We start from the raw sequence: 23,867 nt of genomic DNA on the forward strand, positions 1-23,867 counted from the left end.
ATCGCCCTTGTTGACTCTGCAATGGTTGTATGGTGTTCAAGCAAGCGGACGAGCTGGACCACGAAGTCGATCACAAATCCCGCCACAAGCGGAAGGCAGTGCACATATCCCAGCTGACCCAAAACGTACAAGACAACCAGATGGTCCCTCCACCATTGCCGGTGGTATATCATCATGGCCTGATCCGTCTTTCAATCATGTATGGAACTCTGCTCATTCCTCCCTAAAGACGGCTTTCAAGGTGTTCTATCATTTTGGCATAAAGCCGCGCCATCTTGGGAGTAACATGTTCAATCTGTCACTCCCACTTGATAGTATTGAGATATATGGCATTGTCAAGCTAGCTGACGGCGAGCACGCTGGTCTTTTCAGACGCGACTACCCTAGCCGTCGGAGCAATTTAGCCGAGGCTGAATGGTGCGCGGATGTGCTTCGTTTCCTTGGTGAAAGATTCGACAGCGAAGTTCAAATGCGTCAACGAGACGCCGTGGCTGACGGGGGCACCATCACACAGCACGAGGCTGTTTAGGTCATCAACGCAGCCCAGATGCTTGGCATCGTCCTTGAAACTGCCAGAGGCCCCTTTACAGCTCCTCCAACCTCTTCAACCTAGAGAAGAACAACATAAAGCTGCTAGTGTCTCTGAATGCCAGTAATTCCTGGTCGCTGTTCAGCAAAAGCTTGGTAGAGCACCCTGACAATACACCCAGGTCACAGTGATAGCCCTCACTATGATACCTACAGCTGCACACTGGAGATGGAGAATAAACACAGTCGAGGGTTCGAGAGTAGACACACCGGGGATAGTGGAAACGGAAGCGATAATGCAGGTGAAGAGGAGAGCGGCTCCGACACTGACGAAACAGACAGCGACGCTCCAAATAACGACGATACAGACGACAACGACACGATTAATGGCTATCGTATGGATTCATTTAAACTTGGCTCCAACGTACGCCTGCTGGCTACAGGGAATATTGCGCAGCTGTGCGGACCACTTACGACACACACTTGGTTGAGCGCCTGCGAGCGAAATCTAACGTCGATGAGTGTATTGTGTTCTTCGACTTGTGCGCTGCATTGAAGCGTAACTTGCATCCAACCCCTGTACGACCTAGGGCAAAATCTTTACTGGCCGGATGGCGATAGGGTCATCAATCAGGCTGCTCGAGGCCGGAGCACTCGGTAGATGTACAGTTGTTATGCCGCTAAAATTACAGAATGTTCGAGGCTTCCCAAGCACCGTTCATGTTGGGTCCCCTGCGCGGTCAATCAGGTGCGTCTGCACCTTTGATTGAGTCGAATGAGCGTCCACAGCACCCCAGACCCATAAGGCCTGGCCTTCTTCGCTTACAGACATTACCTACACCGATGTCCCAAACAGCGGCCAGGACCGGGCGTTGGTTCGCATTTCGCCCTACATTGAACTTGGCCCCTTTCGGCGCTAGTTCCGTTGCCTGAATGTACTAGTGTCTTGACTTCTCAGCTCAGGCGGAAGATGATCGACAGCGGAAGTCCCCCTAGGTGATGCAAAAAAGAATCGTCTGGCCGGGCCTTAGATGCATCATATATTCCCATGCTCACATGGTAATGGTGTGAGTCCAGAGCAGGGACTCCTCTCCTGTTAGATGATTTTCATCCCTGAGACGGATTATCCACCTGTATAGACCAAACACAGCACAATATGGACGAAATTTACAGGTGTAAGCCTGTTCAAAACGCCCAGGAGGAGTTGCGGCTCATTACCATCGATGCCAGCTCGACTGTTGATCAAATTAGCTGCAGCTTAGACACGTTCTCACTACAGGAGGTGACGCCTGCCTACCACAAATTCGTCGAAGAACGATCCTCTTTAGCGCGCAGCACTTCGGCCGTGCTGGCAGAATGGCTCGGCACTGGGCATTTCGATTATTTCCCAGACTCTACACGCCATCGTTTCCTGTGGGGCGACTACTGTGCTCTAAGCTACGTATGGGGTGATCCCACTGATACCACAATCATCCTTGTGAATGGGGTCAAGACGCAGATAACCAAGAATCTAGCTGAAGCACTGCACAAGCTTCGCGAAGGCGGACAGTTTTCAGGTCGTTTCCGGCTCTGGGTGGATGCAGTGTGCATAAACCAGCTCGACAATGAGGAGCGAAGTGCCCAAGTTGCAATCATGAGACTATTTTACTCGCAAGCCTGGTCTGTCATAGGGTTCTTGGGACCACAAGAGGACAATAGCGACAAAGCTCTGGATCTCATCTCCAGCCTTGCCGAGAACTTTGACTCGAACGAGAAGTGCGAGGAGCTGCGGGAAAACATGATGCAACACAAGTTTTCGCACACGCCGGGAGCATGGCTTGCACTGAAACGTCTGACGTTCCGTCCGTACTGGGAGCGGCTGTGGGTAATGCAAGAGCTCGCGTTGGGTGGTACCAGGACCTTGTTGATCTGTGGCTCGAAGCGCATCAGCTGGCAGACGTTTTGTCGGGCTATGGGTGTTATCCAATTCTACCTCTGGGTTCCTCGACACAGGGCCATTGAACAAGACCGTCTGGCTGAGCCTGACTCGAGGAATGAAGGCGACTGGCACAACACCCATACCCTGGACCATATCTGGAAAGACCTATGGCAGTTGACGATGGTCCAGGAGTCCCGATCCACGTCTGCAAGCTGGAACCGTCTCATGGAGATGGCCAACTCGTGTGACTGCTCAGATCCTCGAGACAAAGTCTACGGCTTGCTCGGCATCATGGACCCAGTGCTTTCCAAGTCCATAATCCCAGACTACAGGAGCAATCCGACCGAAGTATTCATCAAAGCCGCAGACGCCTACATCTCGACGTACAAAGACCTTGAACTGCTCCGGGACGCGAACCTCTGGGGCAGCCAGGAAACTCCATCCTGGGTCCCCGACTGGACCTGGCGCGGACGAAGCCGCGACAGCCGACCCGACGATTTCTTCCAGCCCGACTTCAACCAGCGCGAAAACGGCGATGGGTCGATGGAACGGCGTTCCTATCGCGCCGATCTCGGCCTCGCATTCGCCTTACCTCCACGGATTGGTGGCCGCTCTCTGTTGTGTCAAGCCGTGATATTGGACACTGTCGATGGTCTGGGAGACAACCCCGAAGCTGCGAACCCCAACAGGATTCAATCACAAGGCCTAGCTAGCGCCTACGGCGACTTTGACGCGCATTCCCAACAGCTTGCGATCGCGCTTTACGCTGGCCGAAGACGAAGAGAGGGGGATTCCACCGCGCTCCTGAATTTCCCACTCACGCAGGAAAGCGCGGAGAAGCAGTTCCGAAAACTCGGGTGGAAGCGTTTCATTTACGACTTGGACTTTTACTACAGCAGATGGACCAATTGGTTCTCCAGCAATGCTTTTTTTCGTGTCGCTGGACGGGATCTACGAGCGTATTTTTCTGATAGGATTCCAGAGGGCGCAGATGTGAGTGATTACTGGTCGGCGTATCAGGGATGGGTGAGAACGGCTCTAGCTGGGCCGCGGCGGTTAGTCACGACAACTGCCGGTCGTATCGGGTGGGTGGAGTGCGCGAAAGCTGTGAGCTTGGATGTGGAACTCGAAGTGCGCAGGGAAGACGTATTTGCGGTGTTCCCAGGATGCTCGATGCCGATATTGATTCGGCCGGTGAACGGAGGAGATGGTTTTCAGGTCGTCGGTGAGGCTTATTTGCAGGGGGTCATGGAGGGTGAAGTGCGAGAATTGGTTCGCTCAGAACGGTATAAGTTGCAGTGGATAAGGCTGTGTTGAAACTTCAAACAGGTAGATATATGAAAGTTACGGACCAATGCCGAGAGTGGTCACTGAATACTGATCATGAGAAAGCAGCCGAGAGACAAGAGAGTGCTGCTGAGACAGAGTCGGCGTCGGCTATACTCACGAACTCCTACTACCTAGATCTCTCCCCAATGCGACAGTGGCCGGGCATCGGTTCGCATTGTGGGCCTGGCAGAAGCCTAAGCCGTTTGGGGTTAAGACAGTTGCCTAAATCTGCCTGCCTTTGCAGCGGGGTTGGGCAGTATCCCTCTTGACTGGATTCGCTGTAATCATGGAGCTGGCTCGACTGGAGCAGTCTCGGCCTCGTCCAGCTCGCTTCGCTTCGAAGCTGCAGGCTCAGTCACGCTTGTCTACCAGCTAGGATTCGCGCCCAATGCCCCTTCGTGCAGTCGTGGGAAAGTAGCCTGCATTAATGCTGCCAGAAAGATGGGTGCTTACTACCTGCACACATCCTCTGACAGATTGCTCACGGAGGGTGAAGTCCTCGTCGTCCGGCAAGCGACCTTGATTGGACTCGCTTACACTTCAGCTTTCCTTCTTCGTTTCTCCTCAACCTAGAAGGGATGTTTACCCCGCTTTAGAATCAGCAATGCCAGCCTGATAATACTGTTGCAGCTCACCATTCTCGGAGGCACATTCGACGGAATTGTGTCTGTTCTTGCCACAGGGAGACTCGATCCGCTCCCAATCTAGTGAGCAGGCGTTCTGCCGCCCACTGAGGCATGAGCTCTAGCCCATACCTTCAAGCTCTCGGACATCCGATAAGCGGCCCCTTCTGCTACTTTATTCCTGGCTTTTCTACGTCTATACAGTCATCCAGACCGATCTAACCATAATGATACTTCTTGCGTTGAAAAATAGATCTAGCGACATCAGGGCCATTCTCCACTCGTTCGATGGGCATACTGAGGAAGATAGAGCTGCATGGAAAGTTCAAGATCAGCTAGCAACGCTCGAGCAGAGCCTACGAAGGCTTCATGAATCTCTGGAGCAGAGAAAGGGCCTGGTCACGACACCCAACCTCGATGACCTCGAATTGCTTGAGCACAGTTTGGCGTATACTTTGCAGGATATCTGGGCAATCATGGGCAGAATTCCCATGAACCCTACCGGATCTCAGTACAAGACTGCATGGAAAGAAATCTGTCGCCACTGCTACACAAAAGAACATGGACCTCTGGAATTGCAGCTGGAGACTTCCTGTAAGTTTGCAGACGAAGTTATCAAACAATTACTCGGGTAAGCTCTCCACCTTCTCAGTTCAGATACGTCTTATGACGTGCACCGGGAGAGTTCGTTCACTTGCAGACACGTGGCTGGTGCTTCAGTTGCGCTCGCTTGAAGTTGTTGCTGACAGCTACCAGTGCTATAGTCGACACTGCCGCGTTCGCCGCAGACCGTCTGTATATGATTTCCTTGCGCAAGTCCCAGCTTCAGAACCGTCGATTGATTACAGCAGCCGAAGCCATAGACGAACTGACGGCCTCGCATAAGCCTGAGGTCCAAAAGACCCTCCAAGACAGTCGAAGCAGACAACGCAGTCCCACTGAAGAACAACACGGTATGTATGAGTGTGCGTGCAGATCAAGGCTGATGGACTAAAGCCGAGAAGCCACCAAGGCAAGCCCTTGGACCAAGGCTGACCACCAGCAAGAGCAGATCGGTTGCGGTACCGAGTACTGACAAGAAAAGGCGGTTTTCGTCCAGATCCAGTGGGATTGCCAAAGGGGATCTCAGCGAGATTGGAGGTTTCATTGGAGATTCTGCTTATTACTCCATGTTAGAAGCTGGGTTAGACTTATCAACTTCGACCTCTGCACAACCGGCGAATTTATTCGCGCAACAAAGGCAGTACCTAGTGGACGCTTTTGTTCGTCAATTGATCAGGGATGTCTCTGCACGGGGAAGCATTGACGAAAGTTTCGTTGTGCCAGAAGATCGCTTATTCCAAGTCCTGACAAGGTTTGCTGAACTTCTGAATCGACTTGTACGCACGAAGAAAGAACGAGATGCAACGGATTACATTCTGCTGGAACGGCAGTAAGTTACTGCTTGCAATTACTTGAACGTCGCATTGCACTTTGTGTTCTTCTGTACGACGACTGATCACAAACTGATAATTTGATTAAGTCGCATCGCAGAGAGAATAAACTCAAGCCACCTCAGCGTGTCAATACCGCAAGATATCAGTCATAGCTATGCCCGCGAAGATGGAATCAAGCACAGTGAAGCCGTCTATGGACAGACGACGTCCGACGCATCACATGTCCTGCAATCACCTGAGCACACCGAGGTACCACTAATGTATCAGGAAGTTCGCTCGTTCCTTTACGACAGCCATGCCTATCAGTGGGTACTTGATGCCCTTGAAGCATCGATGAAGATGGCAGAAAGGAGAGGCACATTTCTGGAGAAGATCATTCGAGACATTGATACCGCCATGTCCGACTTGACGGTACCGAAGTCTGCCCGAACCTGTACCTATGAGACCAACATCAATGTGGACGCAAATATTGTACAATTCCTCAAAGAACAGAACTATGGCGTGCCCATGGAAGAAGCTGTCGGAAAAGTGATCACAATCACAGGCTCTTCGACAAGTGCTCAGGCTCTGAGCTGCAATGACTACATAGCCCAAACTTGGCCAAAGTCTGGCGTTGAGACGCTACAGGTTTTGCAAAACGCGCTCTCTTCGTCTGATCTGACATACAAAGGTAAGTATTCCCCTGTAGCTCGCTGATCACCATTTAACGTTGTAGGCCATCACAGCAGTCTTACGTTTTTGGAGGTTGACCTGAGCCATGGCGGAGTAGTTTTGCGAGCAAACGGAAGTCAAGGTGTGCTTACGGAGCTATGCGAGCAGCTGTGTTGGCTTGGTGCGGCATTCCAAATCTTGCCTGTGTCTGGTGGTTTATGCTGTGTGAAGCCCGAAATCATTGTTCGAGTGCCGACCAAACGTATCAAATCGACGGACTCGATACATGTCGTACAGATTAGTCTCACCTACCAACACAATCTCATGTCCAACAGGAATCACAATCCCGCGGTGACCTGCTGGCATGCGATGTTTGGCAATGGCATGATCATCGAGGAATTTCCTATCAAGCCTCGTATGAGGGATCAAGAGGTTCTGGAACTGTCATTCGAGTTGATGACTGAACTGGCGCAAGTACAATTTGTCACCAGCTACGACGCGACATTGGTACTGAAAGGAAATTGCACGTTACTCGTGCCTACAAGCCAAGATTCGGGCTCTATTACGTGGCATTTCCTGATGGACCCAAACGGAAAGCGGATTTCTTACAATCGTGCTCGTGCGCACTGTGGGAGTCTTCAAAACGACCAACCCATTGCCATCAGCAGACTGGAAGACAAAGAAACTCGTCACTTTGTGGGCTGGACATCAGTCGTCAACAGATTTGCCGGTAGGTGGCACCAAGCAGATTTCTACTATTTCTGATCATGGCTGATAACGCTCTAGGCACAAAAGATATGAACTATGCTGATATCGGCTGGGCTGGGTCAAAAAAGTGCTCTGCGGGACTAGCAGTGGAACAGAAACTCACCATCTCTCTCAGCAAACTTATCGGATTCAGTGGAAGTGTACTCAGAGGCAGCAAAGACAAGCCAGAGCACCTGAAACGATCTGCTTATCGGGTGCAGGTCGAGAACGCCCGCAGAATCTACGTCGTTCTCTACGACGTGGCAGTCCAAAAAGCGTGGTTGACAGATGGAGCAAGCGCCCTGCTTCATCTTGTCCGAGCACAAACCGTCAAAGAACCGTATGGAGGCCACGGGTCGCTCTTCAACGATCCAAAGTTTAACGACTCGACATTTAATTATCCAGGAGCTTTCGGCGGCCCCGATGCCGCCGCAGAGGCACTTCGAGACGAGGCTAACCAGAGACACATCGTTCTGAGGGAGTTTGATTCGTATGTCAAAGACGACATCACAATCGAAGATCCTTCGATACAATCTCATTCTCGCCAAACGACCATTCCACGCTCTGACAGATCCGAGGAGTCACACAACACTTCAACACGCGATAGAACGAAAGCAAGCTACAAAATAACCAGCTTCAAAGACCTGGTCTCCGAAGCTTGGAGTACGTTGGAGCAGATGTACGACCGTCAACTCGACATCTCGACGACTCATACAACCAAGCACTTGGACAACCCTTTCCGCACAGTGCTGGAAGGTTATGAGTTCATGGGCATCGTGTCTGCCAGGCCAACATTGAGCCGCCGAGTTGTCAAGCTCTCATCCAACGGCGATGCTTGGCTACCACTAATATCCACCGTCAATGCCATCACCCTACTTGGCCGCAACTTTGGCGACATATACAAGCCGGCCCAGCTCTCGAACGCGCAGATTTGTCAATCCTGGAGGGCCCTTCCCCGAGGTCACGACTTTCTCGCGGTTCCGATCTCGGTGCTAAAAGACATACGACGACACAGTTGGGAGGAAGGGGAGATCGACCCGAAATCTCAGGAGATAGTGGAGGGATTCACCTTCTCGCCGTGTCGACATGCTTTCCGCGTCTGTTCTTCCGGCTGCCATCACGACTTCAATCGAGTCCACTGTCTTCAGCCCACGAAAGGCCTCCTCAAATCTCTCGGGACAATAGACGCCGCCAGGGGCAGCATGCCAATCAACAATCCTTTCGCCGAGAGTGACGGCGCAGTGATCTTCGGCAAGAGCAGCAGTCTCAACCCCGGCAACATCATCGAAAACCTGCCGGAACCATCAGTATCCTCCGTTGACAGTTTCTCTGACAGTGGTCTGGGTCGGAGTCTGTCGGCCTCTACTGGAGATGTTGAAGGACATGCGGAATCCCAGGCGGCAGCTGCCGAGACGCAAGACGGGGATGCCGTTGCCACACAGACCTTGACTGTGCGTGCCGGCCGTTGACGTTCCATTAACGTATCATCATAGCGCAGAGATTTCGAAGCCCATGAAATAGCAGCATCACAGGTGAGAAAAGTTGAGATACAAGAAGACACCAGTTGTCGAGACTCAATTGTATCGAGCACCTGCTGACTCTGTGAGAGAAGACGGAGTGTAATAACAAGATACAAGGACGAAAACGAGATGTGGTTTGATGGATTTTTGATATTCATATTAAGTGCCCGCGAACTGATAAGCCACGTGAGCAAGGCAACCGATTCCACACACATACTGTGAGTCCTCGTTGCCATATCTCATAACGTCATAACCCGAAAACTCCTCCAACAATCCATTGGCTAGCGGACGTGCTATGCGAGCACCCTCTATAGTACATGTGATTGACAGTCTCTAGCGACGTCAGGGTATCATTGTGAACAATGGTGATGTAGCATGGCGCTTTAGTAGTTGGTGGCCTGTCCGTAGTGGTGGCCGCCATAACCAGGCTGGCCGTACTTGGGCTCTGCCGCAGCGGGCGCGTATCCGTTGTTCATGGTGGAGCCGGTCATACCAGTCTCATGCGACACGCGGCCCGGGACAGCAGAGTGGGCGGTGGCCAGCTCGGCGTCGCGGGTGCCCTTTCCGCCGCGGTTCTTGCGCTGCCAGAACTTGCCGCGGGAGCCGGAGGTGTAATTGTTCTTGGGGGAAGGGCCGAAACGCTTCTCCTTCTTGTGGTGGCGCACCAGCATGACCTGCCAGGCAGCGGTGATGAGGAAGAGAAAGATATTAACAATGGCAACGGCGAAGACGGCGGTGTTGAGGCTGCACACGTAGCCATAGCTGCCGGCGCCGGGAGCTTCCTCGCTTGCGGGAGCAGTGCCGAGGGGGGTATTGACGATGCCGCGGCACTTGTTGGCACCGTGGCGGGCATAGTAGGCGATGGCGGCGAAGCAGCCGGCGAAGGCGATATCGAGGAGGACGGCGAGGAAGCCGAAGAAGATGTTGCCTCCGAGGCACAGGGTGAAGAGAATGCCAAAGATGGTGTAGAGGACACCAGCACCTGACATGCCCTCAACTGCCTTCTCCCAAGTGGGAATGGTAGCGTCGTGCTTGGCTAGAACGGCTAGGAAGTACGAGTAGATGCCGAGCACGATGGCGGCGCAACCAAATTGGAGAATGCGCAAGCCAATGGCGCCGAAGCGCAGGAGGGCACCGCCGAGAGCCATGGTGTTGGGCGTAAGTGTGTGTGTGTGTGGATGTGAAGGGACCGTTGGGCGACGTTCAATGTTGGAATGAAGTTGAAACGAGAGATGGGGGCGAAGGAATGGGAGGACAAGCAGTCTTAATATCTGCAGGAGGCTCGCTTGCACCTGAAAACCCTGCAGGGTTGGCAACGAGGGTTCCTTGGTCAGTGGCCGTGGAATGTCAAGACGTGAGTTATGACGAAAGGGAGAATTGTTTGGTGTTATTGACGTTGGGGGAGATCGTCGAATCGAGATGAAGTCGACGTCACTGGTGGGCAAGCCACACAGCGCCACAGTTCAGTGAATCTCCTTTCACTGCCTAGGCAACCAATCAGGCAGCGACATGAGTCCGCACTCCCTTGACTCGCTAGATGCTTTCAGGCATAGCGTTTCTCTTGCTTGGTCGGAGCACCCCATGATCTGCCCATGATGTCGTCGTGCAGACCCAGATCAGTACGCGACCCGTCCGATCGCAGCCCCTCTTCAGCTGCGACGGTCGCGCGAGTGCAGTCATCAGACTTTATCGTGCAAATTTTTGCATCGCACAGCCACAGTTGTGCGCAACGGTCTCAACAGGAAGCTCGATGCTCAACTGCCGGGCAGGTACAGCCAATGCGCTGCATCATGTAAAAGGCAACTCACATCGCAGCTCGACTGCGGCCCTACTCTCGGCTATTAAGAATATCGTGCACTGCAGCCCATTGCACTTGAACCGGAGTTTTTCCAGTCATGATGTTATCCCGGGTCGCTAGGGTATACTACAGCAATCGCAACTGGAAAGTTGCGGAGTCTCCGCAGAGATCTTAAGGCCCATATGAATCTGGCATACCTGGTTGCTGCTAAAGTCACACCATTTAGTCGACTCTGTCCCAACGTCTCGACTGTCATTTCTCCGAATCTTGAGGCTTTTCTCGATGCAACACAATGCAAGTTTACGTTTCGCTTCTGACTTGCAGTCGCACTTTACTGTCGAAGCCCGAATCGTCCGCTCAAAGGCTATCTACCACAGAATCTGGAGCTGAAGCCGGTCACTAATATTCCAGATTGCCTCCACCTGAGTATAGAGCCTGACGTAAGTCGATGATTTATTTCACAGAGAGCTTATGGTGCCATCCAACAGCCATTTTATAGCGTTCCTCGACTAGCTGCTGGTAAGCCTCACGGCGCTGGCACGTCTTCATCGCCTACGTCCACTCAAGCCACACGCTGAGCTGTTCATGCTTCTGAACAGCCTCAGAGCATTACCACGAATACTTCCGGAAGTAAGTCTCGTCAATGTAGATATTGTGATGAGCATACGAGATGTTTGCCAAACACAGCGAGGTCTTGAAATCAAGATCTACGGCTTCGTGTATGCGATTCCATATTGTTAGCTGCTTGACTTAGCAATCGCAGCCATGACTTTTTCATTTAGGCAAGATGGGTATCTAGCTGTGCTTCCTATTCTCTCACAACCCCGTTATGCCTTCCAAACCCCTTCGATGTGGCAAGTGCGACCAGCCTGGCCACCTCAGACGCAATTGTCCTCGATAATCCGAGCGTGTAACCCAGACCCCTGATTCAGAATCCCTGGAAGAGCAGGAGACCGAACTGCTGGACGATGAGCAACACTCCCGCAGAACTACAGAGCAAGATGCTGCATCTGACACTGGCATCCGAAACTCACAGCTCCTAAGCAGTGCCCACGGTGCCCACGGTGCCGATAGTCCGATCTCAGACCCTGAAGAGTCCAGCAATCCTCAATATGTAGATCCAACGACCGAAGTTGATCGCCATTTGCAAGTTTTCCTCATTATTGCTTATCGACAGATCACGCATGATGAACTACATGCTGACTCTGATGGGGGCGGAATCGGGCAAGCTTCCACTCTACATAGCTGCTCTTGTTCAGTTGGTCAGAGATATGAAACTCAACAAAAAGACATTCACGGTCGAGAAATTCGGCAAAGAGATCAACGAATTCGGATTGAGCGAGGCACAGAGGCATGCACTTGCCCTTCGCATGAACTTGTTGCGGTCGTGATTGTACTCCACCGCATCAACAGCCATGAAGAAGGAAGCTGGTGGTTCTGCTGCTACATTCAGAAAAGGAGGCCTGACCATTGTCGACTTGAGTGATTCCACCATGAGTGAGACGGATATTTGTACGCTGTATGAACTCTGTTTCTCCATCTTCCTTGTCAGTCGCAATACCAGGGCAGGCTCCGTCTGATGGCCCGCGGCAGTCGCCAACACAATCTGGTCATAGTCTGATTGTTGCCGTTGACGAGGCCCACCAGGTGAGTGTGATGGCAATAAGAGGCTGCACCTGCCACTGACAACCTCAAGGTTTCTGACCGATACTCCCAGGCCAAAAGCTTCACTCAGCAGCTAGTCCGACTGATTCACGAAGAGCATCGTCTCGGTGCCCGCGTCCTCATTGCAACTCAGGAGCCTTCATGTTTGACTGAGCTGCTAGACCTTTGTGACGTCTCCATCATCCATCGCTTCCGCTCGCCAACATGGTCCGAGGCGCTCAAGAACCACCTAGCAGGCATGGTCTGGAGTGGTGGTGCCGATAGTACCTCGGGCAAGAGAGTTTTCGACACCATCGTAGGACTCGGGGATGGTGAAGCATTGCTGTTCTGCCCCGGCGCATATCTTGACGTACCAGTCTCCTTGACCACAGGAAGCAAGGCGGAGGAGAAAGAGTCTGCGAATTTGGTGAATCCCATTAGAAGTCCCCGCAACAATGAAGCAGGGCCCGACAAGTCAAGTACCAACAGCGCATGACCCACTGACCACAATGGCGGGACGCCAGCCAGCCACGAGAAGCACCAAGCATTACGCCCTCTGAACAGCTCCTACATCAAGATCCAGATCCGGAAACGACTGACAGCAGATGGAGGACGGAGCCAACTGGCAGGCTGACAGGAGTGTGGGAGCCCAGTTACTGTTCGTATCTGCCACGTGTTGTCAGTGAACTGTTGTCTCACGTGCTGCCGGTTTAGATTGCTTCCCGGATGAGGCTCAAGCGGCAGCAGCGGCAGCAGCGGCAGCAGCGCCTGGCCTCGCCATTAGAGTGCTCGGCCACACATCAATAGCCCACTCCGCAATTCCCCTAGCTACGGCATGTTTGGGAACGCTGAAATTAGATTCCCTCCATATGCCCGTCCAAAACAGCACAAGACAGCACCAAAACCGCCCAGCCAAGCCCCCCACCACGCATCTAGAATATCAATAGAAGCAAAACATTTTCTCATGGCCTGACCTTCTCTGCCCTCCCAAGCCCAACCGCCCGGGCCCCTCTCCGCAGCCGACAACACTTCCGCCACCGCATCCCCAAAAGCAGACGTTCCATCGCATTACCGCATCCGGTAATCCGAGCGGACGATCCAGGGACCCAGAACAACCCCACGGGCAGGGCGAGCTCCATCCTGCTCATTCGCTGGAGCCGAAGTCTGAGCCCAACCGGGCACGTGTGGGGAAAGCTCTCTCGTGGTCGAGATGACGGGTGGAGTTTTGCTGTGCAGTGCTTGCGCTGCTTTTTCGCCTGCTTGCGCGTGCCCTCCGGTGGCAACGGAGAAACAAAGCGAGGAGGAGGCCCGCCAACCGGGTTCTGGCGCTTTGTAGAGGGGGCCTTTTCTTGGGGAGGTCCAGAGTGGAAAAGGGGACATTCTTACCCGGGAGGGGAGGCGGAGGCAGGCCACCGGAGGAAGAGGGGAGGGGTCTGGTCTCGTTCGCTCCAGGTTACGCCGAGGGGGGGGCAAGAAGAGGAGACAGACACATGTAACGCACGGCACGGGAATAGATTTGTAGTCGAGACTGCGCTCGTCCTGCTGCTGTTGCTTTCCTTTCTTTCTTCTCTTCCTTACTCACGACCAATATTTAGTTATCTCTTGCCTGTTGTGCCTCTACCGAGTAGCTTACCACCATCGCCACATACTCATAACTTCAACCACTACCCACGCTGACAGCAACTGCTTGCATCTCGCATCTCTACTGTCCTGATCATCCCACCCACGCTACCCACCACCTCTCACCACCTCCACCCATCCACACACATACACACACACACAACACACACACACAACCGCCCACCATGTCAACAGCTGAATCAACCCAAACCTCCATCTCGAGCAGCAAGCTCACCGCCGTCGGCACACGCAGCGACCGCACGACCATGAACGCCGTCCGCTTCCACGGCCAAAAGGACATCCGACTCGAGACGATTCCCTACCCCAAACTCTCGCCCGGAAAAGTGCTCATCGCGCCCAAGTTCTGCGGCATCTGCGGCACCGACGTGCACGAGTACTTGGGCGGCAACAACCTGATCCCCGCGCCGGACCACCCGCACCCCATCACGGGCGAGACCAGCCCCCTGACGCTGGGCCACGAGTTCAGCGGCATTGTGGAAGGCGTGGGCGAAGGGGTCGAGGGCGTCAAGCCGGGGGATCGTGTGTGCGTGCAACCCATCATCTATGATGGCGACTGCCGGAGCTGCAAACGCGGCTTGGTCAATTGCTGTGACAGCAATGGCTTCGTGGGCCTGAGCGGCTGGGGCGGCGGCCTCGCGGAGGCCATGGTCGTGCCGGAGAGCTGTGTCAAGAAGCTGCCGGATAATGTGAGCATGGAGATCGGGGCGTTGATCGAGCCGTTAGCGGTGGGCTGGCATGCGGTCGACATCAGTCCGTATAAGCAGGGCGACAGTGTGTTGGTGCTCGGCGGTGGGCCGATTGGGTTGGCCGTCGTGCAGGCGCTGATCGGGAGGGGGTGTGAGAACATCATCGTGTCCGAGGTGTCGAGTAAGCGGAGAGATTTCGCGGCTCAGTTTGGTGCGCATCATGTCGTGGACCCCACCAAGGAGGATATCGTCAAGAAGGTCGAGTCGTTGACGAATGGCCTGGGTGCCGATGTTGGCTTCGATGCTGCGGGTGTGCAGGTCGCGGTGGACACGGCGTTCATGGCGCTGAAGGCCAGGGGCACGCTCGTCAACATTGCTGTGTGGGAGAAGAGGGCTAGCTTGCAGATGAACGAGATCGTCTTCCGCGAGAGAGGGTATATGGGAGTGTAAGTTTGCACCTGAACTCCATGGCACGAGCCTTTACTGACAGATATGCAGGGCGACGTACAGCCTGGGTGACTTTGAAGCCGTGCTGGAGGCCATCTCAAGTGGTAAGTCGACACCCCATCCGTTTCCATATGCGTGGATCTAGTTACTGATGATATATACCAGGTCGCATGAAGCCCGAGGGCATGATCACCAAGACGATCGCGCTCGACAAGGTCGTCGAGGAGGGCTTCAGGACTTTGATTGAGGACAAGGAGAACCACGTCAAGATCCTGGTCGACGTCGGCAACAGTGTTGCATAGACATCGTTAGCCAACGGCAAAACAAAAACTTGGTGGCGAAGATGACAGGCGGATTGGACATATTGGACATATTGACAGGCGTTGTAGGCTAGCGAATTCTGCATTCCATATCATATGCATTACTGACATTTGTTGTTCACCGTTCTTCTGCCCTAGTATATGTTGTTGCTCCCTTGGGCGACTCGAAGCAACCGACCGAACGATATGGGGAGCGGTACCTGCGCTGCGTCCAGGACATGCCGGCACGGAGCCTCGGTTTGAGGAGGTGGAAGTCTTTCGTTATGCCATATGCTGCCACAGACAGACTGCTCCGGCTTCCTTCGGGACGGCTCTCATGGCTATCAACCTTCAACTCCAAGCAGCCACAGTGTCAGTGGGCCTGACAGTCTCGTGAACCTTGTAGATGATGGCACTGCTTGGAGCTTGAGGTGTTTCTGTGTCGTAGTTCCCATGCCGTCTACTTGGCGCAATGGTCAGGGTGCGTCTGACTCGTTGGGTCTTCTTTGATGTCACGAAGATGTGGATGGCTTGATTGGTGCGCTGTCCTTCGTCTCCTGCAATGAATCGCACCAACCCCCATTTTTGGCTGCCTTTTCCAGCCCGGCGTTCGAGAGGCAGTGGTCTCCAATTTGTTCGCACCGCCGGCAAGAATCATAGACAGTCGCTCTGCCCCTAATAGAAAGGTCTTTGGATCATGGTCACCCGTCCGGTGCCACACCGTCTTCACCGCCCTTCCTTCTCCTGCGCCTTCGCCTTCCCCCTCTTCACCTCCTCAGCCTTCTCCTCCAGCACGCCCAACAAGCCCTCATTCCGCCGGCCCAACAACAGCACATCCTGCACCTGCACGCGCTCCCGGCCGGCATGCTGCGCAAAGCTTTCCAGATCGCGCCCGGCATTCACGATCTGCGCGTACGTGGCTTCCATCAGCGCGGCGATGAACTGCGGTGTGGCGTTCACGCCGAGCTCGAGAGTTTGTGCGTCGACGAGGCGGCCGATGTGCAGCCAGAGGGCGCGCTTTAGTTGTTCGGAGAGGTCAGCGTCGGGTTCGGGCATGGCTGTTGGCTCTGGGATGTGAGGTGGTGTTGTTGGGGGGGTATAGCGGAGTTCGATGTGACAGGAGGCGGTGGTGGTGGTTTGTATGCGTTCCGAAGAGTGGAAAAGGCCAAGAGCAGTGTAGCTACCTTCCGAGGTGATACAATTGCTAGTTACTTTCGTTCAAGGTCAAGTGCTGTTCATAGGTAAAGTTGCCCATAGGACGCGTTCAAAAGACGCGTCTCGACCGACGTCACCGGGACTCTCGGCATTTCTTCGGGCCAGTTTCTCAACTTCAACCTACTCTGGTCGACATCCCGGACTGGCATATCGTCAACCACATTTCCCATACTCACTCTCCTCTCCAGCATTCTCGGCACACACACACACAGAGCACCCAAATCTACCGCCCCTGAAACCCAGCAGTGCTCCCACCGGCACTCACCGCCCAAACCAACACCACCACCATGCCCGGCGCCCAAGAATACTTCTCACACTTCTCCCCCACCTCCATCAGCGCCACCCTCAGTAACGGCACTTCCAAACTCCTCACCAAGCTCCGCACCGAGCACGACATCCACATCCCCTCCCTCAACCCGCTGTACTACCTGGACCCGCGCACCATCCGCGCCTACCTGTCCGATCCGAAGGCGTTCCGCAACGCGCTGCGCCTAATCGTCATCGTGGCCGCGTATCTGCTGATGCGGCCGCATCTGGAGACGTTGTTGAGGAAGGTCAGTGGGGCGCCGGAGAGGAGGGAGGAGGCGTTGAAGGCGAGGGTGAGGGAGTTAAGGGGACGGGAGGGGGAGGGGCGGAAGGACAAGTGAGTTAAGTTGGTTCGTGTGGTGGGGGTATTTTCGACATGAGGTTGTGGGTCGACGGTGAGATGTCACGCCCTTGAATGAAGGCCCCGTTTATATGCGTGCGAGACGCGATGGATGAGAGGTATGCACGGTGCTGGCCCGCGTGTCGCAACCGTAGAGTTCGCATGCAGCCACAGCCCGACGGAATCAGCGATTCGGCCTTGTGGCGTCGGGCCCTTCCGCGGATGACACTGGGGCAGTGGTGCTATATATCGACTGGTCTAAGGATTCTACAATATCGGTAACGTGACGATTCCCGATGGCATCCGTTGTCTACATCCTGCATGGTTGAGCAGTATTTGCAGGGACGAACTTTACGGTGCGAGGTCCGGGACATCGATAACGGGCTTGGAGGGTCTATAGAGCAACAGGGCATCAAGACGGCAGCACGACTGACTGAGACTCTCTACCTAAGTACTAACCTATGCCGCCAGGCATGGTAACCGTTCAAGCCATACTCATCCCAACATCAATCATCCAGTGAATGCATTTGGAGCATTCCTCAAATCTAATCACGGCACTACTCCATTAGTAGCCAGGAATCACACTCCTAATAGAGCCTCCTCAACTCCTCGCCCCAGCCTCTGACTTCCTCGACCGTAACGCCAAACCCGCCTTCATCCTCTGCGCTCCACAACCCCGCCTCCTTGAGCACCTCTTCCAAAACCCCATCATCAAGCTCTAACAACCCCGACTCCAACACCTCTCCATCCACGAAGCGGAATGGCTCCTCCGCCTCCCGCACCTGCGTCTTGAACCCGCGATACGCCGCCCACGGCATGTGCCCAGGCGCACGCACGCGTTCCACCAAAGGGCGCTGCAGCCGCAGCATCACGTCCAGGTATGCCGGATTAATAGTGCCGTGCAGGTAGATGGCGCCTTCGACGGTTCCCATAAACGCGCGGGGCGTGATCAGTGGACCCTCACGCTTCGGCTTGTCCGTCGCCAAGGAACTGCGCTCCTCTGTGTTGGGCTGCCCCGATTCAAGGGTGCGAGCTCGTTCTTTGCCCTTCGCCTTTGGAGTCGGGGCGATGGGGTTCATAATGGGTGTGATCTTGTTGACCAGCTCGCCTAAACGGAATTCACCCGTCACTTGCAAGCGTCGACGGTCGTCTGGCGTCGGGCCGGTGGGATCTCGGCGAAGTGTGATTAGATTGCCCTCCATGTCGGCAAGTAACCACTGATTCTCGGCGATGGTAGTGACGGCCGACGACCACACGGTGGCGAAGTGACGCGATACTTCTTTGAGGCTAAAAACGCCCTCTGCATGGTTGACTTCGACGATAGACAGAGATTTCATCAGGTCGGCGACGGCGACAGTTGCGGGTGAAGTGGATGTTGCGGATGTGACGGATAGGGACATGGGGTTGGATGATATTCGGCTTTGCGCCAGGCGCTTGAGTTGAAGCGCCCGGAATCCAATCGCAGGATTGGGTGCGAGAGCATAGAGCACGACCTGGATCGTATTAGCAACTGAATAGTGATGTGACGGGAGACATACAGCTTTGACGAGCCCAGCCACAATTCTGCCATCACACATCGCAAGACTTCGCACTGCACCCTTGACCTCTTCTTCGCATACTTGGTTGATCTTCTTTTCTTTTGTGACTTCCAGCACGATGATCCGCCCACGTATATTGGAATCATCCATCGAATTTTCGTCAGGGTTGATGCTCGTACCAACCACGAAGAGTGCGCCAAAACTTTCATCATCGGTCTCGAACTCGCCAGTGCTCATTATGCACTCGACAATCTCTTCATCCCTTAGCTCCATTTCGTCGAGCGTTGAGAACGTAATCTCGTTGGCAAGCTTGATCCGGGAAGTCAAGAACTCAGTACCACCTTCGTTGCCCCTGTCGACGCAGCCTATCCCAAAGAGCTGAGCTTTGGGTTCATATGCGAGACATCTGACGGTCTCTTTGATCGGCAAAGTCTGCAACTGCGTCGTTCGCTCTTTGCCAATAATAGCAAGCTTCAAGTCTTCCGGCGACGCAATAGCAACTGCACCAGTATAGACAGGAGAGTTGAATGGGCATACTCTCGTTGCTTTGTTCGAACTTACTGCCGAATAGACTATTCTCCCATCCGACGAGTATATCAGCGATGGTTGCTCACACGACGCGAACACATTCGATAGTTCAGAACCTGATCCTGAATCACGAGGGAGGAGTTTAAAGTGGACAGGCTCCGTGCCGAGTAGTATACGACTCACGCCGTAGAGAGTGTTCTTCGAGGCGTCGAATGAGTATGTCACAACAGTGCCATCTGCCATAGCAACGAAAAGCGTAGGTGGAGCGTCAGGTAGCACATTGGCCACCAACACCGACCGAGGAATGGCGATTCCAGGAGTTCCAAGGTTCTGAGTGTGGAGGGCCTCGAGCGTGTGAAGATCCAGAATTGCAACTGCTGCTGTCTGCCAAAATGAGACAATGCAGACGTTACTCTGAGAATCTGGAACGGTGACACTCGATATCTGTTGGGTGGCATCAAAATGCTTCGAAGCGGTCGGCTCCGCTTTGTCGCTGGAAGGATGAAATACGTGGAGCGTATGACCACCCTCAACAATCAATAGATGTACCGAATTGGCGGCGGCAGCTGTGATCTTGGCTTGGCCAGGTGGTCGCCATCCGAATAAGCTCATGCCTGACTGCAGCTGCGAGACAGCCAGACCTGTCTCGTAGACTTGCACGACCTTTTCGTCTGGCAAGTTAGCCACCATCAAGGTAGGCTGTGAGAATTCAAAGTGCTGGAACTCATCGAGCTCCTCAAGTGCCTCTTCGGCATCGAATCGAAAGACCCTCGTCTCGTCCACGAATGTTGCTACGAGGGTGTCTTGATACACCGGATCCCCTTTCGAGCTCAATGCCCACAGCTCCGTGATACCTGGCAGGTCAGCAATAGTTCCCAGCTCATCAATACCAACACCACTGCGAACGCTTCGTATTGACCCATCCGTCCAGGCGCCAGAGGCTGTCAATATCCGTGCCTGCCCTGACGAAAAGTCGCCTGCTTGAGAAGTGTCTGCTCCTCGACCCAGATCCATGATTGAAAAGTCTAGGATAGGAGCAATATTGTCGAAGACCTGCTTGACCTCCACTCCGCCAGGCTGTATCTGAACGATCTGCGAGTCGCCGGTTTGAGAGCCAATGAAGACAAGACCTTCGTCTAGATAGACAAGTGTGGAAGCTCTCGACGCCTCACCGACGGCGTCCAATTTCCACGATCTGACATTGTTCTTGTCCGTTTCGAGCATGAGGAAGAATAGCCGTCCATAATCGTCTCCAAGCAACAACCGTGTGTCGTCGACCCGTGTCCAACAGGTCCATATGGTTGCTTTGTCATTCAATGGCTCGGTGTGGTTGTTCTTAAGATCTTTATCGACATACTGAATGGAGGACTCGCCCAGGAGTAGGAAGCCGCTGATCGGAGCAGGCACAGGGATTATATGACTGACACCCTCATCAAGCTCCGCCCGTAGTTCCGCTATGGTCTCGAGCTCGGCAGAGGCTGGCTCGTCATCATCCTTGGTAAACGTGAGCTCACGGAGCTTCAGCTGCGGTACTTCGTTGTTATCTTCCCACAGAATGGCTAATCGAGGGTGTGCTTTTGAATCGGGCTCTGTCTGCAGAAAAGCGGAAGCTCTGGTCTGCAGTTCTTCGATGCGGACTTGTGTAGGTTCCTGCAGCGCACCTGTGCGCTGGTTTCCTGCTTCGGCAGTCTTTGTGACGCTAGAGCCTCCCTTCTCATCGAGGCCGATGATGGTCACGACTCCATCAAATAACTCTAACGTCATGAACCGTCTCGTAGGGTCGATATTGCACTTGTCTAGCTCTTTTGAGTCCCGCAGGACTTTGTCCGCTTGATCGACATAACTCTGCTCGGTCCTTACTGACCGAGTGGTTTCGTCCCAGCTGACAGTGAAGTATTGGTAGCGGTCGGTCCCTACAAAGAGGTGATCGGTGTTCGATGAGGCTGGCCGGATGCGCTCTAATATTGTCACGTAGCCGTAGACTGTCAGGCTGCTACGAACAGCATAACCTTCCGCGGAAGGAGAATAAAACTCCAGGCGATTCGCTTTGCTGGAACATGGTCAGCATTAGCCAGGCGGAACGGGTGAGGCACGTACGCGACGACAAGGGTGTCTTCGTTGGGGCTTAGGAAGCTCAGCTTGAGAGCCTTCCGGACCGCCGTCGGTCTGTGTATAGGCACAATATACGACATCTTCGCCGATCACCGGGGGCTTCCTTCTATTGCCTAGCTGTGCTGCACTGCTTGCCTGTCATTTCTAAGCGCCGTAGCGGGTACGCAGCTGCGGGGTCGATGGTGATGCAATAATAAGAGGGAACCGAATGCGACAAATTAGCCACGTACTACGTATGCTTGAGCATACAGTGAACTGATGGGAATGTTGAAGATACCGAGGCCGGTAAGTAGAGACAAAATGTCGAGGTCATTGAACACAGTTGGAGGTTGACACGGATCGACGCGCTATCTCCGCACGCGATCGCCGTTGCTTGATTGCTTTGCCATTGACTACGATTTACCTGTCAGCCACTGGTACACGACCGAGAAGTCTTTGCCCTTGTGGGCTTTTTCAGTCTCTTCATAGACCTCCTTCGCCTTGTCTGCCAGCACTAGCTTCGCATCCGCCTCCTCTGCCGCAGTCATTGCCAGTCTTAAATCCTTCTTCATGAGACTTACACCGAAGCCTCCCTCGTAGTCGCGGCTTGATGGCGAGTTTTCAAGCACACCAGGCACAGGGTTATTGATCTCGCTCGGCCAGCTCTTGCCGGTAGCGGAGTTGATGAGGTCGGCCAGTGCCTTAGGCTTGATACCCCACTTGATGCCCAAATTCATGGCTTCTGCAGCACCAATGTTGTTGATCGCGAGAGCGTAGTTGTTGGCGAGCTTGCCACTCAAACCAGTTCCTTGCGGGCCCATATGCCAGACCTTTTTGCCCATTAACATGAGAATAGTCTCTACCCTCTTCACCAACTTCTCGTCGGCCCCGACCATAAAGGTCAAGGTCCCAGCACGAGCACCGACAACACCACCGGACATAGGAGCATCAACAAAGTCTGCATCACCGTGTTCGGTCACCTGCGTGGCTACGGAGCGGGATGTGGTTGGGTCAATCGTGGAGCAGTCGATGAAGATGCGAGAGGACTCGGAGGGCGGTGAGGGGAGCTTGGAGGCAAAGACATCGCCAAAGACGCCTTTAACGTGCTGTGGCTCTGGCAGCGCCGAGATTATGTGATCCTTGACACTGTTAACTTCAAATACAGAAGGACTTTTGAGTGACAGGTGATCATGAAGAGTATTTCAGAGGATTGGCTTTAATTGTAGGAGAAATCATGGGAAGGGCCGAAGCCCCCAACTTAGATCATCGATAGAACAATATGGTTCATCATATAAACAGAGGTAGAGCAAGGGTACATGGCAGTCTTACCGAGTTTTCGACAACCTCTCTTGGAGCCTTTGCAACCGTCACGTTGTTTGGTTCGGCCTCTTTGGCGAACCGCTCTAAGGCTGCGGCATTGACGTCAAAGACGGTCATAGTGTCATCTTCAGGAATCTTCGCTCGGAGGTTCTTCGCCATTGGATAGCCTGGCATTCGTCAGTATTGGGTCCCATACAACGTCTAGTCGACGTACCCATGGCTCCCAATCCAATGAAGCCCCAGGCAGCATCGCGCCTGACTGTGGTCGAAAATTGCCTAGAGGCAAGGAGAGACGTTTGCAGACCTCGCCGTAGGGTAGAGGTCGTCCTGAGCACGGTCATCTTTGCTGAGCCCTGCGCACGAGAGACATGATGAACCTCGCGTGGGGAAGGGCTGGAGAAGTACGGTTGTAGCTTTGGGGAGCTGGGCTTGGAGGTGCGTGCGAAGCTGTCCGAGGTCCGGCAGTAGCCGATTTTCGGTCTGATCAAAGAGGAATGTTTAGCGAGACCGGTCTTCTTCCCCCTAAACCTTCCCTGGCTTCTTACTCGAGACTGGACAATTATCTACTACTTAGTTTGGCTATTGTTTGGCATCATTCCAGAGCCGTGCTACTCGGAGACACCTCTTGTCATCATTTATACCTATCCAGATAGTCGCACTTATCCCATTCCTCTCAGCATTTCCATCTCCTCCTGGCCTACCCATTCCGTCTTGCCTTCCCCAGTAGTTCCCCACCTCGCCTTGATCAGATATTCATACTCCAACTGCTGTCTTTTCTCGTCCCTGTTCTTGACTCAGATCTCCACCACCTCAAAGTTGGGAACACCTTCTCGAACTCCCCGAGGAATGCCTTGAGCGTCTCCCCTCTCGATGCGCATGGCATCAGCAATGCCGATTTGGGCATGATTGTCAGTGTCGCTGTTGACGAGTACAGCATTCGGTCAATTATGTAAATTGTCTTTGGCAGCGCATCAGCCTTCTCGTTTGCGCGATCTTTGAAGATATCAGATGCCGTAATGGTGCCCGTGGTGGCGGATTAGCTAGAGGTAGGGGTACTAGCACCGCTACCAGAGCTGAACGAGGTGCTCGCTGATATGCCGCCAAATGGCCAGCCAACTGCAACGACGTACCCGAAAACATTGTCGTCCTTGGGGATGGCAATATCGCCGACGCCAAAGAGAGAGTGTCGCACAGGAGGAGGTCGTGTGTCGATGCTGAGTGCGGCGAGGATGGCATGCGCAGCAGAAGCAAGGTTGTCGAGA

The 23,867-nt window shown here is 53.7% G+C and overlaps 10 protein-coding genes across 10 annotated transcripts; 6 read left to right on the forward strand and 4 right to left on the reverse strand.

Annotated features, from left to right (window-relative positions):
- Positions 1–1,684: 1,684 nt before the first annotated feature.
- Positions 1,685–3,763, forward strand: HMPREF1541_03571 (uncharacterized protein; the record flags this gene model as incomplete). The annotated part of the gene is made up of 1 exon (XM_008717922.1): positions 1,685–3,763. One exon carries the CDS (start codon positions 1,685–1,687, stop codon positions 3,761–3,763), a length of 2,079 nt encoding a protein of 692 aa, XP_008716144.1.
- A 2,410-nt stretch (positions 3,764–6,173) lies between these two features.
- Positions 6,174–8,701, forward strand: HMPREF1541_03572 (uncharacterized protein; the record flags this gene model as incomplete). Its single annotated transcript, XM_008717923.1, has 3 exons — positions 6,174–6,504; positions 6,550–7,215; positions 7,272–8,701. The coding sequence occupies 3 exons, from the start codon at positions 6,174–6,176 to the stop codon at positions 8,699–8,701; spliced, it is 2,427 nt and encodes an 808-aa protein (XP_008716145.1).
- Positions 8,702–9,135: 434 nt separating this feature from the next.
- HMPREF1541_03573 (uncharacterized protein) lies at positions 9,136–9,900 on the reverse strand (the record flags this gene model as incomplete). Its single annotated transcript, XM_008717924.1, has 1 exon — positions 9,136–9,900. The coding sequence occupies one exon, from the start codon at positions 9,898–9,900 to the stop codon at positions 9,136–9,138; it is 765 nt and encodes a 254-aa protein (XP_008716146.1).
- A 1,837-nt stretch (positions 9,901–11,737) lies between these two features.
- Positions 11,738–11,941, forward strand: HMPREF1541_03574 (uncharacterized protein; the record flags this gene model as incomplete). The annotated part of the gene is made up of 1 exon (XM_008717925.1): positions 11,738–11,941. The coding sequence occupies one exon, from the start codon at positions 11,738–11,740 to the stop codon at positions 11,939–11,941; it is 204 nt and encodes a 67-aa protein (XP_008716147.1).
- Positions 11,942–11,965: 24 nt separating this feature from the next.
- On the forward strand, positions 11,966–12,690 carry HMPREF1541_03575 (uncharacterized protein; the record flags this gene model as incomplete). Its single annotated transcript, XM_008717926.1, has 3 exons — positions 11,966–12,097; positions 12,144–12,197; positions 12,247–12,690. 3 exons carry the CDS (start codon positions 11,966–11,968, stop codon positions 12,688–12,690), a joined length of 630 nt encoding a protein of 209 aa, XP_008716148.1.
- A 1,309-nt stretch (positions 12,691–13,999) lies between these two features.
- HMPREF1541_03576 (chlorophyll synthesis pathway protein BchC) lies at positions 14,000–15,270 on the forward strand (the record flags this gene model as incomplete). Its single annotated transcript, XM_008717927.1, has 3 exons — positions 14,000–14,967; positions 15,020–15,072; positions 15,134–15,270. The coding sequence occupies 3 exons, from the start codon at positions 14,000–14,002 to the stop codon at positions 15,268–15,270; spliced, it is 1,158 nt and encodes a 385-aa protein (XP_008716149.1).
- A 723-nt stretch (positions 15,271–15,993) lies between these two features.
- On the reverse strand, positions 15,994–16,323 carry HMPREF1541_03577 (uncharacterized protein; the record flags this gene model as incomplete). Its single annotated transcript, XM_008717928.1, has 1 exon — positions 15,994–16,323. One exon carries the CDS (start codon positions 16,321–16,323, stop codon positions 15,994–15,996), a length of 330 nt encoding a protein of 109 aa, XP_008716150.1.
- Positions 16,324–16,769: 446 nt separating this feature from the next.
- HMPREF1541_03578 (uncharacterized protein) lies at positions 16,770–17,129 on the forward strand (the record flags this gene model as incomplete). Its single annotated transcript, XM_008717929.1, has 1 exon — positions 16,770–17,129. One exon carries the CDS (start codon positions 16,770–16,772, stop codon positions 17,127–17,129), a length of 360 nt encoding a protein of 119 aa, XP_008716151.1.
- Positions 17,130–17,715: 586 nt separating this feature from the next.
- HMPREF1541_03579 (uncharacterized protein) lies at positions 17,716–21,386 on the reverse strand (the record flags this gene model as incomplete). The annotated part of the gene is made up of 4 exons (XM_008717930.1): positions 17,716–18,126; positions 18,229–18,621; positions 18,667–21,244; positions 21,292–21,386. 4 exons carry the CDS (start codon positions 21,384–21,386, stop codon positions 17,716–17,718), a joined length of 3,477 nt encoding a protein of 1,158 aa, XP_008716152.1.
- Positions 21,387–21,698: 312 nt separating this feature from the next.
- HMPREF1541_03580 (3-hydroxyisobutyrate dehydrogenase) lies at positions 21,699–22,946 on the reverse strand (the record flags this gene model as incomplete). The annotated part of the gene is made up of 3 exons (XM_008717931.1): positions 21,699–22,424; positions 22,615–22,772; positions 22,820–22,946. The coding sequence occupies 3 exons, from the start codon at positions 22,944–22,946 to the stop codon at positions 21,699–21,701; spliced, it is 1,011 nt and encodes a 336-aa protein (XP_008716153.1).
- Positions 22,947–23,867: the final 921 nt, after the last annotated feature.

This window comes from Cyphellophora europaea (assembly GCF_000365145.1).
Source record: "Cyphellophora europaea CBS 101466 unplaced genomic scaffold supercont1.3, whole genome shotgun sequence".
NCBI classification, from domain to species: domain Eukaryota; kingdom Fungi; phylum Ascomycota; class Eurotiomycetes; order Chaetothyriales; family Cyphellophoraceae; genus Cyphellophora; species Cyphellophora europaea.